Here is a 19,865-nt window from a genome sequence, read left to right on the forward strand (position 1 = left end):
AGAAAGTGTGAGTATTTTATGTACAAGTGCTAAACCTCCACCCAAAATAATTAACAATTGGCTGAATATTATTTGCCACAAGATTATAATCACACTATTAACATTTGTAAGTTATTTAATAGCGCCTTCACGCGTTCCATACATAACTTTGACTAGATATTAGGAAGTTACAAACAAAATAAATATGACATCAGTTTAGTAAGATATCATAAGAAGAAGAAAAAAAAAGTTAACATCCCTACACAAAAAAGAAAAATCAGATTTTGGTTTTCTAGATAGGGCCACAACAAAACTATTGGTTGTTTTTACTTAATAATCTAAACCTTAAAAAATAAATATTTGTAGTAGAATAGACCCCCCATGAGTAACTAAAATATGTTATCTTTTTTTTTTAAAATATTATTTTCTTTGAAATGTTATCTTAAGAAGAAAGAAAAATATTATTGTGCCTCTCATTTTTTGCTAAGAGGACAAATGTCATATCTTATACTAGTAAGTGTTTTCATTTATTAATTTTGTATGATTAATCGTCAAATATATTAAAAAGACAGGATCTTCAAACTAATCTCTATGTCCTAATATTAAAACTAAAAGCATCACAATTTGTTGTTAGGACAAGAAAAAAAAAAAGGACGAACGTACAAGGAAAAAAAAAAGAACCAACATAGATAGATGATAGAGAGAATGAGTGGATAGGTTTAGTCATATAGATTAGTAGGTCCCACGTTCTCAAAAGCCACGTGGACACGAGGAGAACGGCTTATCCAGAAAAGCAAAATATTCATTTTATTTTTGGTCTCTCTCTCACTTCAGAGACTCTCTCAGATCATCTCTTTTCTTCTTTTTTTTAGTTTAGGATTCCTTCACAAAGCTTTCTCCGCCGTACACGTGTCTTTCTCCCGTCGGTGGGCATATTCGCATATTATTTTTTGTCATCATCACTCATCTTTAAATTTTTTATTCTATAAAACAACAAACAACAACGTTTTACTTAAAAAATGTTCACCTAATAATAGTTTCTAGCTATTTTTATCCACATACTGTATGTAACTTTTGCTTTCTCCAAACTTTCTATTACCAATTTTAATCTAACATTTTTATATCTTTTTGCATGCCGTAGACTTGGAGCCAATTTTTTTTTTTTTTTATCAAAGAATAAAAATTTGACAGAAATCTCAGAAAAACGTTTTCACCTGAGGTTGTGTTTGAATTCCCCAAAAAAACGAACGTGGATATTGGGCCAACCCAAAAGTTAAGGCCCAAGTAATTCTGCTTCCAACAAATTATTTTTTGAACATCATCACCTCTTACTTAAATTATTTTCGATGGAAAAATGAAATTCCAATAATAAAAAAGTGTCACGTTGTATATGAACTAGATTAATATCCGTGCTAGAGCACGGATTGAAATTTATTTTATTTACATTGTAATTTTTATATAAAATTTTAATTTATATGATTGTTTTTAAAATTTTGTTTGATAAAACAATATGCAATAAAATCATATGCTAAATATGATAGCTTAAAAAAGGACAAATATTTTGTAGGTTTTATATTGCTAATGATTCTAGATAAGTACTCGTGCGATAACACTGGTTAAATTTTATTTTATACAAAATTTTGTATATTTGCTATTTTAAAATAAAAATTTAATATGTTGTATTATGTTATATATGTGAAGTTATTTCAACAATATATATTCTACATCATAAATTGAATGTCATTATAAGACATAATTTGTAAATTTGGTTTTTAAAAAGCGAGTTATTATATTATGAGTAATTTAATATATTGTTATACTTTTTGTTTTAATATACTTGGTTTCTTGAAATTCTTTCATATGATAGTGACATATTATTGACATTGCTATAGCAAATCAATTTAGAGTGTTTATAGTTTCTAACTTTTATATCAAGTTTTAATATATTAAAATATTAAAAAAAAATTATTTAAAGTTTATTATATTATATAAAATTCTAAAATTCAACAAAAAAAATACGAAATTGAATTTAAATATTTAAATTTTGACCGCTACTCAGTAAAAATTTTAATTCAATAGATATTATTTTTAAAGAATAATATTACTAAAGCTTGAATATTTTATAAATTGAACAATTTATATTTGTTTTTAAAAATTTAACTTATGGTATCTCCGAAAATAAAACTATTTTTAATTATAATAAATAATATGATAATTTTTTTTGTTTCACAAAATAGACTCATATATAAAAATAAGAGGTGAAGTATAATGATAATTAAAAAATTAATATGTTAAGTTAGATATCAAAAGATTTTAGTTGATGAATAGTTTAATAAAGGAAATTAATATGGTAAGTTAGATGATATGATTCTTTAGAATATTATCTTTAAGATTTTCAGTATAACCTATTTGTAACTAATTAATCTATTAATTAATGTATAACCTATTTGTAACCAACTTATTAAAATTATATAGTTTATAAAACAATGTTGTGTACTTTCGTTTTATTATAAAGGGGATTTAACGAAGTTTTCAAAATTAGGCAAGAAAAAAAAAAGAAAAAAGAAGAGACTTTATATTAAACCATTAAATTCTAAATATATTCGTACCGACATGATAACATCAACTATACTGTACTCTCTTTTAGTAATATTACTATTTTTGACCATAGAAAATAACTGCTATTGCAAATTTGTAGTAATTTGATTCTCGAGAAAAAAGGAGGGAAATTTGATATAGGACATTTAAAAATTAAAATGTGACAAAAAAAAATAACGGAATTAAATGCAATACAACAACCATAAAGTGAATGGAATTGAATATTTTTGGCAGGCACCAATATCTGATCAAACCTGGTCCCTTTTCCTCTGGGCTACAGTTTCAGTCCTCGTCTCTCTGCATTTACTTCTTCCTTCATTCTTCATATTCTCCTCTGCTTCTATTTGAATTCTCTCCTTCTTTTCTCATATTCTTTCACTGATAATTAGTTTCTTGGACATCAAATTTCTCACGTTCATTTGAAGTGGTTTTCAACTTTTCATCATCTCGGTTTAATAACGTTTTTGGCCTGAGAGATGGGTGGTTTGGATTTCACTAAAGAAGATAAAGGACACAGAAGAAACAGAGATTCTTGGCATTCCCCTGATTCTCATAAACATGGAAGGTCTAAAAGGTACTCTCGCTTCTGTAGTTTAAGCTCAATCTTTGACTACATCGAATTTATATGTTAGTTAACTCCATTACTGGGGTTTCGAAATGTACTCTCGCTGTTTCTTAACGCACCAGTGTAATGTCTCTATAAAAGGTTTCATTCTCTCTTTTTTTTATTTATATTCCTAGTGCGTCGTCAGAGCGAGATCTCCACGTTTCTAGCAATGGAGCTTCACAATCTGCTGACAACTTCACTAGAATGCAAGTAAGACTGACAAATTGTATTTCATAAGAATAAGACAATATGTTTCTCTTAAAGTTGATTTGTTTTTTCTCTATTTCTTGTCTATAGACAAAATCCTCTGTTCAAACAAGAGCAAACAAGATACCAAAACCTCTGCATAATCGTCAGATATTTATTAAAAACAACGTGTCTTCTACCGATAGAGCATCCTTGGAACGAGATGTAAGCCCAAGAGCATTATCATGTCCCATAAGTGAAACTGCTAGTACATGTGAATGATTCTTGTGATTTGGCTAAACAGGTTGAGCAGCTTCACCTTCGTCTGCAACAAGAGAAATCTATGAGAATGGTGTTAGAGAGAGCAATGGGACGTGCGTCAAGCAGTTTATCTCCAGGCCACCGACATTTTGCTGGTCAGGTAACACTTCAGTACTTATGCGTTATACTTAAAGAGTAAATTAAAATTTCTGAGACTTTTGAGTATATATATGTGATTTGAATGATTCAGGCAAAGGAACTTATCACGGAGATTGAACTGTTGGAAGCGGAGGTTGCGAATCGCGAGCATCATGTGCTCTCTCTGTACCGGAGTATCTTCGAACAGACAGTCAGCAGAGCATCCTCAGAACAAAGCTCAGTCATTTCTTCTCCAGCTCATCAAATAAAGCAGCAGCCACCAAAAAGACATCCAAGTGTTATTTCAAATGCATTTTGTTCCTCCATGAGTTTCCCTACAAATCCTTGGCATGCTCTTGTTGCTTTTAAAGATTCAAGTAGAAAAACATACAAAGGGGACCAATCTTCTCAGTTCCAGAACAAAGACTATATTACTTCAACAGTAAGTTTCTCAAGTCAAGCAAAAGTAAATGTGAAAAAAGACACTAATCTCCCCCTCAGTTTATAGATGAGACTTCTTCTAACTTTTATCTGTTCTGTTTTTTTTTTATATAACTTTCAGTCCCATTCCAAGGATTCAGTAACAGGGAAATCTCCATCGCAAAGGACACTAAAGGATCATCTGTATCAATGCCCAAATAAGTTGTCTGAAGATATGGTCAAGTGTATGGCTTCAGTGTATTTTTGGCTCTGCAGCAGTGCCATGTCAGCCGATCCTGAGAAGAGGAGAAGATCTACAACCCTATCAAGATCGTCGACCAGCAATGTCATCATCCCCAAGAACATTATGAATGAAGACCGAGCCTGGTCCTGCAGATCCATGGTGGAAGTATCTTGGATCTCATCAGACAAGAGAAGATTTTCTCAAGCATCATATGCTATTAACAACTATAGGTTAGTCCAACAACAGTGATTTTATTTTCAAAAAGAAAAATTCATTTGATGGTTTGGATCACAAGAAAGCATACTTTCCACTTGCAGGCTCCTTGTTGAACAACTGGAGAGAGTTAGTATAAATCAAATGGAAGGCAATGCAAAGTTAGCATTTTGGATCAACATATACAATGCTCTCCTCATGCATGTAAGAACATATTGATCATTTGATCTGATACAACATCTCCTTGCCTTTTCTTATTCATAATTAATTCTATGTATCTTCTCAAGGCATACTTGGCATATGGTGTACCTGCTAATTCCCTGAGAAGGTTAGCTTTGTTTCACAAGGTATTCTACTTTTATTTCAATGCATAACATGAAAATAGATTCATATTTGATCAGAGACTAATGAGTTTCATTGTGTAGTGCAGTCTGCGTATAATATCGGTGGGCAAATTATAAATGCAAACACCATTGAATACTCTATCTTCCGCTTCCAGACTCCACGGAACGGACGTGTAAGAGTCTTTACTCCTTATCCTTATTTTTCAAAACACAAAAGAGAAACCTATTGAAATCAACGTATTACTATACAGTGGCTTGAGACCATTATTTCCACCGCCTTGAGGAAGAAACCAGCCGAAGATAAAGTAAGCTCAATGTTCAGCCTTCACAAACCAGAGCCACTTCTCTGTTTTGCTCTTTGCACTGGCGCTCTCTCAGATCCATTGGTAACTGCTCTTGACTCTATTACTAATCTTACATATTCTAAAGTTGTCATACTTCTTCAGTCAGAAATGTTGGTTTACGTACTTGTGCAAAACTGCAAATAAATGGCTTTTTATTGCAGTTAAAAGCCTACACTGCATCAAACGTTAAAGAGGAATTAGAAGCATCTAAAAGAGAGTTTCTTGGAGCAAACGTGATTGTAAAGATGCAGAAAAAAGTGTTGTTACCCAAGATTATAGAGAGGTTTGCAAAGGAAGCTTCACTGAGCTCTGATGATTTGATGAGATGGTTAATAGATAACGCAGACGAAAAGCTTGGGGAATCGATACAACAATGCGTACAAGGTAAACCAAACAACAAGAAATCGCCTCAGGTCGTTGAATGGTTAGCGTACAGTTCAAGGTTCCGTTATGTTTTCTCAAACGACTTGATGGAGAAAAAGCCTTGGTGGGTTTAGAGAAGGATTTTGCTTGTAGTATAAGAAACCTCTCCATGCCCTAATTTCTCGTCCGTGTATGAGACAATGGAAAAGGCTTTCCTTGTGTATATGAGAAACTTTGTCCCTTTTCATACCTTTTGTTGTGATTTTAAAAATAACAAATTAGTAAACTATATAACAGCTCCTAAATCACAAGATTTAATAATTTGGACTTTGGTTGATGCCTTGATTGTATAGAATACGAGTGAGATTGTGGTTTGAATTTTATAGAGGTGGCTTTGAGAACGCAAGAGCTAAGTATTTTGTAATCTTCCAACTTAACACACAAGGATTATTAAACTCACTTTAGATTTATTAGAAAATAAGTCTTACAAGGTTTTTCCTTAACTCTATTTTCTAATTCTCTCAAGTTCTTAGATCTCAACTTTGATCTAAGAAACCTTTTTCCCTCTTTGAATCTTCAAGCTATTCATTCTCTAAACTTAAGATTCAATTACAAGGATTGCTCAAACTATGAAGTGATGATCTTTCTCAAGACCCAGCCTCCCCTATTTATACTAATTGGTCTTAGTCTCACAATAAGCTAATTCCCAATTTTGTTTAAACTAAGAATTGTTAATTTTCTTTTTCTTTGCAGTATAGGAAATTAACAATCTTTGTAAAACTTCCTTTTTAATTGAAAGACTTTACTCTTCCAGAAACTTCTCCTTGCTTCACGAACCTTCGCTTGACCGCCTAGATAAATTTCCTTTTACAGTTCTTGGTTTCTGACATGTTGAATCATCTATTGAACTATCTTTGTTTTAGTACACCACCTATGTCAATAGATGCATCTTCAATCTCCCCCTTTTTAACCGTGTGCTTCTTCAAGCATACATTACCAAAATCTCTTTACTGTTTTAACCAGCTAATAACTCAACATAGATCTAATCAGAAACTTATTCATAACAAAGTTGCTTACAACCGATAATATCCAAAAGACAAATCATTGCAACTGCTTTTAAAGTCTGAGGCAAAGTCTGAAACAAAGAAAAAAAAAACACAATCAGCACCCCCATAAACTGATCCTTAATGTTGTTGCTCCCCCTTACACTGATAACTCCCCCATAAACTGACCTTCTCCCCCTGCTTGAAAAGCATATCGGTTAAAAACAATTCAGAGCACACAATAAACCACTCCTGTAAGAGTCTATAACACATGAGCTGTATCAATCAGCGCTCCATACACTAATTCAGGATCATTTTGATCAAGTAATGACATATGAATACTCCCAAGCTCAACATTAAGATAATTCTGACCAAACTCTGCAACATGAGGTGATTCAACTCTAATAGGTGGAACATAGAAACTGGGACAATTTGGAAACTTATCTGCGTAAGCCTTCCCAGTACAACCATCCTTCCGATAAGCCACATGTTTGAAAAGAACTTCCGTATTAGCAATCTCTAGCCTCTCTTGATGCATAAGAACCTTAAAAATGGTCCTAGGAAAAACCAACCAGCGAGAATCACACTTCTGAATTGCAGACAAATCGACTACTTGATCATACACCATTCTGCCGAAATCAAATTGAATCCCGTTAAAAATCTTGTACACAAGTCTTGCTCGGTTTTCAGACACATGATTCCGATGAGATGATGGGATCCAATTGTAGCTGGATATGTTGAACAAAGCTCCAAAAACAGCTGGCAAATCTTTGGGATTCAAATCCTCCCACTTAATATCATCTTCTCCACTCAAGATCTCAGCAATTTTCTCAAGACTAAGTAAATCCACAGCTGCATCAGCTCGTTTCTCTTCCTCAGACAAAGGTGACTGATTAAATACTTGGTTAATGACATCCGGAGAAAACACAAAAGTATGACCACGAACCAAAACTTCTACACCATCAGCTGAAACATTTTCAGGTAAATTGGCATAAAATTCAGCAATAACCTCCTTCACAAAAGAAGTCAAACCTTCAACACTAGCCGAAATACCCATTCTCTTAACCAAATCAAGATATCCCCATTCATCTTTAGCATCAAGATCTACAAGGCGTTCCTTGATAATTTTTCTAGAGCTAAAAGATTTATACCTTGTTTGAGCCGAAACTGAAGCAAACACCTTAGGATCAAATTTCGAATTGGATTTTTTACGAGATGAACTTGATTCCCCTGTTTTCTTGTTTTCTTCGGTGGTGCAAGACCAAGTCTTTTGTGCACTCTATTTTTCCCAGTCATTCGCTCAAATCATTCTTGAACAGAGACTTCAGTAAGATCAATTTCGTCACCCAAAAGCTCTGGTTCTTTCCCTTTTCGAAATTTGAGAACTTGTTCAGACGAATTCCCAATCGCCAGTTCATCTGACTCCGTTTCTTCGGATTTACCCAGATGATCATCACATGCAGTCCCAAATGATTCTTTGTCCTGGCCTTGGATCTTCTCTGCCGAAGAAGAATCTTCGGAATATGGTACCAAACCCGGTGCATGCTCAACCTCCTCGATTTCTTCATCAATTAGATGCGGTCGATTCTTGTCACCATCAGATCGACTCTCAGATCTTCTTCTTCCGGAAATCAACCCTCTGCATGTTGTTGTAACCATCAATGCAAACCAAGGATTCTTCTTCTCTTCTTCTCTCAAAGTTTTCGGCTTTTCCCTTTTTTTTTTAAGACTCTTCTTTTTCCTAGTAACCATGAATTCCCCTTTTTTATAAAACAAAACCCCTTTTTTTTTAACAAACGGCCCAAGCCCATAATCTCTTAAACCTAGACATACAACTGATCCATTCTCTTAATATAACTTTCGACAACTCATGAACCAGTTCCTGTACCACGAGGGTACAATCATACTTCACACACACCAATAAGATTTCTCAGCATCACAAATCTCTGAAAATCTAATGCTTTAGTGAACAAATCAGCCAACTGCATCTCTGTAGACAAATGATCAATCTGAACCTGCTTGTTTTCCACAAGCTCTCTAATAAAATGATGCCTCACATCAATGTGCTTTGTTCTTGAGTGTTGCACATGATGTTTTGATAGATCAATGGCCCTTTTGTTGTCACATAATACTTGTAGGATCCCTGAATCCATACCATAATCTGCAGACATTTGCTTCATCCAGAGTAATTGAGTACAACAACTTCCCATAGCAATATATTCTGATTCAGCTGTTGATAAAGATGTTGAATTCTGTTTCTTACTTAACCAAGAGATTAAGTTATTCCCTAGAAAGAAACAACCCCCACTTGTACTTTTTTGATCATCCATGCTTCCAGCATAATCTCCATCACAATATCCTACTAAAATAGAATTTGATCCTTTTGACATCCAAAGACCAAGGTCAAGTGTTCCCTTGACATATTTAATGATCCTATTAACAGCTTCTAGGTGAGATTGCTTAGGATTTGATTGATATCTTGCACACACTCCTACACTAAAGCATAAATCAGGTCTCCTTGCTGTTAAATAGAGCAGACTTCCGATCATACCTCTATATAAAGTAATATCAACAGCTTGACCTTTCTCATCTTTTGTTAATTTCTTCGACGTACTCATAGGAGTTACTGCTTCCTTGCATTTTTCTAACTTAAACTTTGTCAATAACTTTCTTGCATAGGTACTTTGTGATACAAATATTCCTTTATCTGTTTGTGTGATCTGCAATCCCAGAAAATACTTTAGTTCACCAACTAAGCTCATTTCAAACTCTTGAGACATATTCTCCACAAATTTGTTCAAAGATGATATCATCCACATAGATCTGAACAACCATGATATCTTGCTCTAAGGTCAATACGAACAAGGTCTTGTCCACACTACCTCGTTCATAGCCTTGCTGAAGTAGAAAATTAGTCAGCCTTTCATACCAAGCCCTTGGAGCTTGTTTTAAACCATACAAGACTTTCTTTAGACTATAAACATAATTAGGATTGACTGAGTCTTCAAATCCTTTAGGCTGCTCTACATATACCTCCTCTTGCAAGATCCCATTTAAGAAAGCACTCTTAACATCCATTTGAAATACTTTGAAATTCAATATAAAAGCCATTCCCAAGAAAAACCGTATCGATTTAAGTCTTGCTACTGGAGCAAAAGTTTCTTCAAAATCAATCCCTTCTATTTGTGTATACCCTTCAGCCCCCAGTCTTGCTTTGTTTCGAACCATTGTTCCATTCTCATCAGTTTTGTTCTTGAAAATCCATTTTGTTCTAATTACATGTATATTGGAAGATCGAGGAACTAATTTTCACACTTCATTCCGTTCAAACTGCTCCAACTCTTCCTCCATTGCTATAATCCATGAATTATCACTAAGAGCCTCAACATGATTCTTTGGTTCAACAAAAGAGACAAAACACTCACACTGAACTTTTTCCCAACTTGCAAAGTTGCTTTCCATCTTCTTGAAATCAATCTTAACACCTCTAGTTTTCATACCATATTTTAGATCTTCTATAACATCAGATGCTGAGTGATTTTTATGAACTTGTACTAATGATTCTTGACTTGTTTCTGCTTTTACTTCAGTTACAACCCCAGATTTTGATTCTTTTGATTCACTAACTTCAGGCTCCTCTGTATCACTGTCAGATTCACATCCTTTCCATTGATTGAAAGAATAATCATCAAAGACCACATTGACAGATTCTACTATTGTGCCTGCCCGTTTATTGTAAATCCTGAAAGTTGTACTGCTACTGAATAACCCAGAAAAATTCCTTCATCACTTCTAGAATCAAACTTTCCAAGATAATCCCTATCATTCAGGATATAAAATTTGCAACCAAAAACGTGAAAATAGCTCATATTTGGAACTTTTCCCTTCTACAGCTCATATGGTGTCTTGGTTGAATTCTTCCTCACATAAACTCGATTTATAATGTAACAAGCAGTATTCAAAGCCTCCACCCAAAATTTTTGTGAAACATGATTACCATGAATCATCGCTCGTGCCATCTCTTGCAACGTTCTATTCTTCCTCTCTACTACTCCGTTTTGCTGAGGTCTCCGTGGAGTAGAGAACTGATGCACAATTCCATGATTCTCACAGAACACTTTCATTGTTTCATATTGAAACTCACCACCATGATCACTACGAATCCTCTTGATTCCTCCTTTCTCGTTAATTAGTTCCAATGCCCAGATTCTAAAGCTCTCAACTGTGTCTGATTTTTCTCGAATAAACCTAACCCATGTATATCTTGAAAAGTCATCTACAAGCACAAATGCATATTTCTTCCCAGCTATACTCTCTGTTTACATTGGCCCCATTAAATCCATATGAACCAGATCTAAGACTTCTTTTAATTGTACATCAGGAACCTTTTTGTGTTGAATTTTCACTTGCTTACCTTGATTGCATGGACCACACACCATTCGATCGACACCTTTAATATGAGGAACTCCTCAAACTATCTCATTGTTGACTAGTGTAGTTAAATTTCTGACATTCATATGTCTGAGTCTTTGATGCCATAGATTTAGATCATCTCGTGCCGAATAACACACATCTGAGTTGCTATCCCACATATAGCAATTGTTCCCAGATCGACGTCCTCTTAGTACAACAGTCTTCTCTTCATTCACAGCTTTGCAATCCACTTTGGTAAATGAAATCGTTAGTCCTTCATCACATAGTTTACTTACACTTATCAGATTTGCTTTAAAACCTTGAACTAAGTAGACATTTATCAGTTTTGGCAAAGTATTGTCATCTGCTCTTCCTTTTCCTTAAATATCTCCATGACCTCCATCTCCAAAAGTGACCTTACCGCCTCTTATTCTTCTGAAATCTTGTTAATAATTCTGAGTATCAGTCATATGGCGTGAGCAACCACTATCAAAATACCAAGGACTTTCATTGTCAAGTTCTTCTGTAATCAATGCCATGCTGCACCTGAAATTAATCTCCGGAGTATGCTTTGCAACTTCTCTTGAAACAGTTTGATATAAGTCAGATTTCTTTACCCATATCTGATTAATTACGAATTCTATTCCAGAAAAATTTTCCTTGTCGCTTAAGCCTCTCAACCCTTTCCCAGAATTTGTAACAAAAAAACATGATGTGTCCACGCTTTCCACAGTAATAACACCCTCTTCTTTCTTTTTGAAAATTTGTTACTGTCTCTCTACTTGGAATATTCAGCCCACCTGACACAAATTTGGTTTGTCCTGAACTACTTTCTGTTTGATCATTAAATCCCAAGCCTCTATGAATATTTTCTGTCCTTCCATAACTTAGAATTTCATCTAATTGCTTGGTTCCTGCAAACATATGTATCTTCTTGTGCTGGTGTTCGAGCTCTGTTTGTAGCTTCTCCGATTTTTCTTTTTCTGCTTTTAACTCACTTCCCAGTTCTTCACAACGCTTGACTAGGTTAAGTTTTTCTTTAATCAAAGACACACTACCTTGGCTAAGTTTCCTTTTTGTTTCTAACTCTTCCTGAAGAGTTTTGACTAAAGTTGTAAGACGATGCTGCTCCTTCACTAACTCCTGATTCTCTTTAGCGATATTGACAAGAGCGTTTCGAACATCATTATAACTTTCCACTAACTCTTCCTCAGGTTCTTCTTCTAAATCAGAATCTTCTTCTTCGTCAATAAACTCAGTGATACCGAGATATGCAACAAAATTTAGAATCTCCTCTTCACTCTCTTCCTCGGTATCTTCTTCTAGACTGATCAAAGACTTCTCCTTTTGACTAACACACTCTTCGTGATTGTGTCCTAAACCCTTACATATCAAGCACTTATTCTCACGTCTTCTAACTGTCGGACATTCTCGGGCAAAGTGTCCAAATCCTTTGCATTCGTGACATTGCATCTCTAATTTTCTTGAGAATTTTCCTTCTTCAGCTTTCTTGTATGGTGTAAATTTCTTCTGACTTTGTCCTTGTTCTACCCTTTTTAAAACCCTATCAAACCGACGGACCAGCAAGCTAACTGGATCCTCACCTTCAACCTTATCCTTGTTTTCACATGCCGCCAAAGCTATGCCTTTAGTATTCTTGACTCCTCCCAACTCCATCTCATGAGTGTGTAGCATCCCTACTACTTCTCCAAAGCTCATATCCTCAACCTTATTTGACACACATAGAGCGGTTTTGAAAGCCAAAAATTTTGTTGGTAGACAACGAAGAAATTTTTTAACTAATTTTTGATCTTTGTATTTTTTTCCCAAGGTTACAGCTTCTTGAGCCAAAGTGCTGATCTTATAGCTGAAGTCAGATATAGATTCATGTTCATGCATTCTCACGTTCTCAAAACGAGAGGCTAACATATCTTTCCTAGAGCTCTGAACTTTTGTTGTTCCTTCGTAATGAATCTGAAGAGTATCCCATGCTTCTTTTGCTGTCTCACACCCCTGAATCAACTCAAATTGCTTCCTTCCAACACAGCAGTGAATAGCCGTGAGAGCTCGTGAAATATATTTTGATTTTTTAAGTTCATCATCAGTCCAATCTTCCTCTGGTTTAACACTCTTCTTTTCGTCTTCATCCTTGATTGTTGGTTCTTCCCACTTCTCGAGCACAGTCTTCCAGGCGAGTCAGTCTATTCCACCGATTATAGATTTCATCCTTGATTTCCAGAATCCATAATTCCCATCATCTAGAATGACCGTGTTGCTGAGAAGATCACCGTTGCCCTCCATCTTTTCCATAGGATCTTATCCGTAATAAATCCTTACAAGTGGAAGCTCTGATACCAATTGAGAACGCAAGAGCTAAGTATTTTGTAATCTTCCAACTTAACACACAAGGATTATTAAACTCACTTTAGATTTATTAGAAAATAGGTCTTACAAGGTTTCTCTTTAACTCTATTTTCTAATTCTCTCAAGTTCTTAGATCTCAACTTTGATCTAAGAAACCTTTTTCCCTCTTTGAATCTTCAAGCTATTCTTTCTCTAAGCTTAAGATTCAATTACAAGGATTGCTCAAACTATGAAGTGCTGATCTTTCTCAAGACCCAGCCTCCCCTATTTATACTAATTGGTCTTAGTCTCACAATAAGCTAATTCCCAATTTTGTTAAACCCATGTTTTAAAATTCCCCGCCTAGCACCGATTACGCACCGCAAAATCGCTAGACCCACCCTCTCCGCCTTGATTAATGACTAATCCCCGCCTAGCATCGATTATCTAATTATACCTGTCTAATTTGATTACAACCCGTATAATCCGATTACTTTTCGCTTAATTTTATATATAATGATTATTTTTAGAGCCAAATATAAATCAAATATGTATTTTTTTTTTGTTATTTAGACATTTAAATTAAGAGTTTATGATGTTTTACAATAACTAATGTACAAATTTTTAATGAAAATCATAAATTTTCTTTAAAATTACGTTTTTATGTGTTTACCGTAATTTTAAAGACAATACTATAATTTTATATTTTATATGATATGTTTATTTAAACATAAACAGAATTATACATATATTTAATACTATATATTTTTATTTTATTATTAATTTAATAAAATAACCCTAAAACTAATCTCCGATTAATTCCCGTTTAATCTTCGATTTTCTCGCTAGGCGCTAGGCCCATCCCGACCACCCGACTAGTGCCTAGCGATTTCTAAAACAGGGATTTAAATTAAGAATTGTTAATGTCTTTTTTCTTTACAGTATAGGAAATTAACAATCTTTGTAAAACTTCCTTTTTAATTGAAAGACTTTACTCTTCCAGAAACTTCTCCTTGCTTCACGAACCTTCGCTTGACCGTCTAGATAGATTTCTTTTTATAGTTTTTGGTTTCCGACATGTTGAATCATCTCTTAAACTATCTTTGTTTTAGTACACCATCTATATCAATAGATGCATCTTCAGGCTCTTCTTGGACATGGACAAAACTATGATGTTTTTTGTTGATGCAATATATTCAAAAGAATTCCATCAGCCAAGTAGAGCATAATATAATTTTGTAATACTATCCATTTTTGTATTTTCAAGATTAAAATTTTTTCTTTTGGCAGGTTAACATTTTCTTCTGGATCATCGTAGTATCCAAGAAAAATAAAAATTTCTAAGTACCTAATGGTGCACAAAAAAATAAATAGAAAAGCTAAGTAATTAAATTATTTTTACATGGGTAATTAATTTTCTTAGTCGTGGTTTTTGGCTTGAAACTTTCAAACGACTCAAATTGTTGTATCACTTGTATTGTATGTGTAAAATAATCTCATACTGTACGTTACGTTGATAAAATTATTAAAACGAAAGATTTCATGTTCATTCTTGAGTAGAAAAAAAGAGACGGATGTTTGACCGTTGACTGGGATATGCACGTGTGGGTGTCACACACACACGTGTGCTTAGCTGTAATGGGTGGTTTAGGCTCGCATGGGAATATGTGCGCCACGTCAATTCCACATGGTAACCCAAACACCTTTCCCATTTTTTCTATTCCAATTTCGAAGCTTTCTTCTTTTCTTTTTTTTTTGTCAAAGAAATTTCGAAGCTTTCTCTCAAGAAGATTCTCCAATTCCATCCTCATTTTGTTTTCCTTGTAATCATTGATGAAATTATGACTTTTAAAACAAAATCATTGAAGAAATTATAATCCCTATCTTTATTTTTGGCATGGGAATCTCAATGATCATATCACCATTAGTAATAAATAAGTAAATAATAGTATGCCTCAAGTATAACGTCGGAAATTATCAAAACTGTCACCTTCGCATTCCTAATAATTAAATCTCAGTTTATTTTTTCATAAATCCTTATAAGAAGAATCCAACAATCATGTGATGCAAACCTAAAATTCCGAGCTTTTCTTTAGAATAATAAGAATAAGTTGCCTTATGGGTTCATCATAATCATGCATGTTTCCTATATCAAATGTTCCAGTTAACAGATCGAGTACATGTGAGAGGACAATTAGACAAAAATATTTGTTTATGAAATTATTGGTTTTTAGTTAGGTTAAGGATGAAAAATCAGAGTATTTTAAATGTCACCAACACCAATGATGACCTCGTTCTACAGCCAATGCTGTAAAGGACAATCAAAGCTAATATACACATGCATGAAACATATGATTAAGCAAAACCATAATTATTAGTCCTACGCAATTTCGAAACATATAAAATCATTACAACATATATATATATATTATGTACTTTATCTATATTTATCTTTTAAAATATTACTTTGCCTATGATTTTGTTTTGTTTTGTTTTGTGACTCAACTTTGGATTTAGATCTGTGATATAGTAGGCCTACTACAAAAATAGTAAAATTTGTCTTCGGAAGAAAACTAATTAATCGGAAAGAATGGTGTATTCAATTCAATTATTCACTTATATATCATCATGTAAACTGAGAAACTAAGATAAGAGTATCCTTCTCGAAGGCACAAAAGGATGCTCATATCCTTCTCCACTACTACCTTGAAAGAGAGGACTGAGGAGGCCCTAGCTAGGGAGAAAATTAGGGATAAAAAGATATATGCCGAGTTGATGGTTTTTGGAAGACGTGAGATATATATATATCCCAATTTGCTATCTACAGTTTAACCATACCAAAGCGAGGCAGTAGGGGATAAATGCCAAAAGGGAGAGTCGAGTCATTCACCACTTAAAAGGTTTATAGAAAATTTATATAAAATCTTATTAAATATAAATAATTTAAATATTTTAGTTTTTATTCATATCATTATATTATTTTTAATACAATAAATACTAATTATTTAATATTTTGGTAAATTACTTAAGGATCCACCAATATTCCTAAAAATTTGTCCAATCGAACCAAACGACGTAGATGGAGGAGGAGCTTGCTGGTTTTGTTGTTGATCGTTCCGCTTTTGTAAAATTTACGCTTGTTGAGTCTGAAGATATCCACGAACATTTGGATGTATGGAATTCAAGTCACAAAATAAAATTTTGTTTTCTTCCTTTAGCTCTTTCAAAACATAATTTTTACTTTGCATCTCCAAATGTTGTTGTTTTTGTTCACTTGTCTTCTTTAATTGCTCCAAAAATTGTTTATTTCCTTCTTCTAAAGTGTTGATAATCGATGTTGTTTGATCACCAATTTTTCTTTTCATTTTGGATTTTTTTACCCCAAGAGATCGTGGAGAGGAAGATCCACCAACAATCTCATCATCATCATTCAAATTTAGCGAAGAAGAAGATAAATGTGGAGATGCTTGTGTAGGAGAACCAATGGTAGGATTATCTGATTCTAACGATGTATAGTCAAAACCAGATGGGATAGATAATCGATTAGGATGAGCAACACCATCTTGAAACTTTTCAAAGTTCTTAACAATATCCTAAACACGTCCAAATTGTTTTATTATTTTATATGATGCAATGTATTTCTTTTAATAAATGTGATATTTAAATAATATTTATGAATGTTAAAAATTTAAATAATATCATAATTTTATGAAAGTTTCATAAAATAAATGGGTTAGTTTGCAACTTTTATAAGTAAAAAGTATTAATAGTAAATTAAAAAAAGAATCTCTACGGAATATTCCTTTTTAGAGGAAAAAATATAGGTATCCATTAGACCATCTCCAATGGTTTTCCCTATTTTTTTCTCTATAATAGAGGATCTCTATAATAGAGGAGAGGTTTGGTTCAATGATTTTCTCTATTTTTTCTTCTAAAAAAGAATATTCCAAATAGATTCTTTTTTATTTTACAATTAACACCTTTTATTTATAAAAATTGCAAACTAACCCATTTTACTTTAAATTTGTAACACTTTCATAAAATTATTATTTTTATTTAAATTAAATATTTTAGCGATATTGGTGGATCCCAAAGTAATTTACCGAATTATTAAGTTATTAGTTTTTGTTGTATTAAAATAATTATTATGGATTGAATGAAAAATAAAATTTATAATTTATATAAATTATCTTATCCAAATGGTAGCCTCAATATTTTAGACTAAATATTTATACTTAAATTTATATTAAAATTACTTATTTTATTAAATTTGTATTATTAGTTCTTAAAAATATTTATTTTATTTATTTTGGTCATAAATAAAAGAAGTTAAAGATTAAGAAGACCACTTTACAAATAAAATAGTTCACATCTATTTATAGAGGAAAAAATAGAGTTCCTCTAAAAATAGAGAAAAAATAGCAATCGCTATTATAGAAGTGAAAATAGAGATCTATTGGAGTAAAACTACTCTATAATAAAGTTTACAGGTGAAAATAGAGAACTATTGGAGATGCTCTTAGAGCAAAAATCACATCTATTATAGAATTCTTCTATTTTAGAGGTAAAAATAAAGAAAACCATTCAAGATGGTCTTACAAACAAAAGATGAAAGTTCTCATTTAGGCTATGTTGAATATTTTCTCGTTCATTTAGGCTATGTTGAATATTTTCTCGTTAAGAGATTTTTGGCTGAACTTCGAGACAAATTGTTATGAGTTGATCAAGATGGTGCATATCACAATTGAATGTGTCTACGATTTCATCTTATTGTAAGGTATATTCATTATTTGATAGGTTTGTTTTTCATCGTTATTTTTAATTTTATATTCTCTCTTCTTATGTATCGATGTTCTAGGATTTATTTTTGTTTTTAAAAATTGATTTTGTAAAAAGTTAAACTGATTTTTCTACTTCATATTTTTTTTTCATACATAGCATCTATTTAATAGTTTATATTTTCTCATTCTACTAAAAAATAATTAGAAATTAATTTACCAATAAAAATTTAATTTTTTTTAATATGCGTAAGATAATATCTAAACATCAATTTATTAGGAATAGGGAGTAGTAGATAATTTCTTTTTACTGTTTACGTTCGTATGAATACTGTTCATCATGTTTTGAGGACTCCTTTTTCACGAAGAGGAAATGATTAAAAAGAAAACATGCGCGCGAGTGGAAGTGACGCACTTAGTTAGTGCGTGTGGATCGAGTGAAAGTGAACACGTGGGACAGACAGATCACACTGAAACACAACTCCGACATCTTGTCGGATCTTATGTAAAGCGTTGGGACCCACTCTCATAATCATCTCTCACCACGAAAACCATCTTTTTGCTCTCAATAATTGTCGCCCCCATTGCCGTGTCTCTTCCACTCTCTGTGTCAGCTCTTGAGATACACGTCTTTCACTTTCTAAGCTTTTGGGAGCGTCTACAAAACGGTTTTTATAATATGATGTTTGTTGATTAGCAAATACTCCTCTATCCCACAAATATCGATATTTTGGTATATCCTTGTTTGATATTTTGGTATATTTTTTGTCACACAAAAATTAATGTTTTATAAATTTTAAGAAGTAATCATTCAAAATATTTAAAATTTTGAATTGTTATTAGTTTATATTTTCTCTTTCTACCAAAAAGTAATTATAAATTAATTTACAAATAAAAATTAAAATTTTTCTTAATATGTATGAAAATGTCAGAACATCCATGTATATGAGACAGAAAGAGTAGATTAACAAATAAATAATCTATATTTATCCAGCTCTTCTATTCTATTTGTTGTTTCATTTTATTGTTCAAATACGTTTTAAAGTTGTCTTTATTCCGTTTTTGTAGTTGTTGTTTTCAATTTTTCATATAATGGTCAAGTACAATACAATATGAAATTGTATTGTACTGTTCTTCTAAAATTAAAATGATTTGATTGAGGTTTGCAAGATAACAGTTATTAATCTTATTTTCACTGTTTCTATAGAAAAATAATCTTTTTTTTTTTGCATACTCTACAACATTATAGCTAAGGTTATGATTATGTGATGACACTTATAGTCTGTTACAACCAATCATAATTCGGATTATGATTATTGAAATTACATGCTTCAATCATTGTAAGACAAATGTTCATAAAAACACAAGTTAGCCTTCATAAAAGATAAGTTGAAAAGAAAGGAAATATTATTATTAGATGATAAAAAGTAGTAGGCAGTTAAAGGCATCAAATAATTTATAGTAACAAGTTAAGCATTGATTGAGGCAGATGGATGGTTACACATGCATGATAAGGAGCAGGCGAGTGAGGAAACCACACAACACGCACGGTCACGCGGGGATGACCCACATGCTCCAATCTCCATGCCCC

General features: G+C 32.9%; 1 protein-coding gene across 1 annotated transcript; it reads left to right on the top strand.

The window, feature by feature from the left end:
• LOC104724630 lies at positions 2,853–5,931 on the top strand. The gene is made up of 11 exons (XM_010443167.2): positions 2,853–3,151; positions 3,319–3,394; positions 3,482–3,595; positions 3,675–3,791; positions 3,882–4,211; positions 4,332–4,663; positions 4,751–4,850; positions 4,934–4,993; positions 5,077–5,163; positions 5,242–5,376; positions 5,496–5,931. Exons 1-11 carry the CDS (start codon positions 3,054–3,056, stop codon positions 5,829–5,831), a joined length of 1,785 nt encoding a protein of 594 aa, XP_010441469.1. The 5' UTR covers positions 2,853–3,053; the 3' UTR covers positions 5,832–5,931.

This window comes from Camelina sativa, chromosome 11 (assembly GCF_000633955.1).
Source record: "Camelina sativa cultivar DH55 chromosome 11, Cs, whole genome shotgun sequence".
Lineage (NCBI taxonomy): Eukaryota > Viridiplantae > Streptophyta > Magnoliopsida > Brassicales > Brassicaceae > Camelina > Camelina sativa.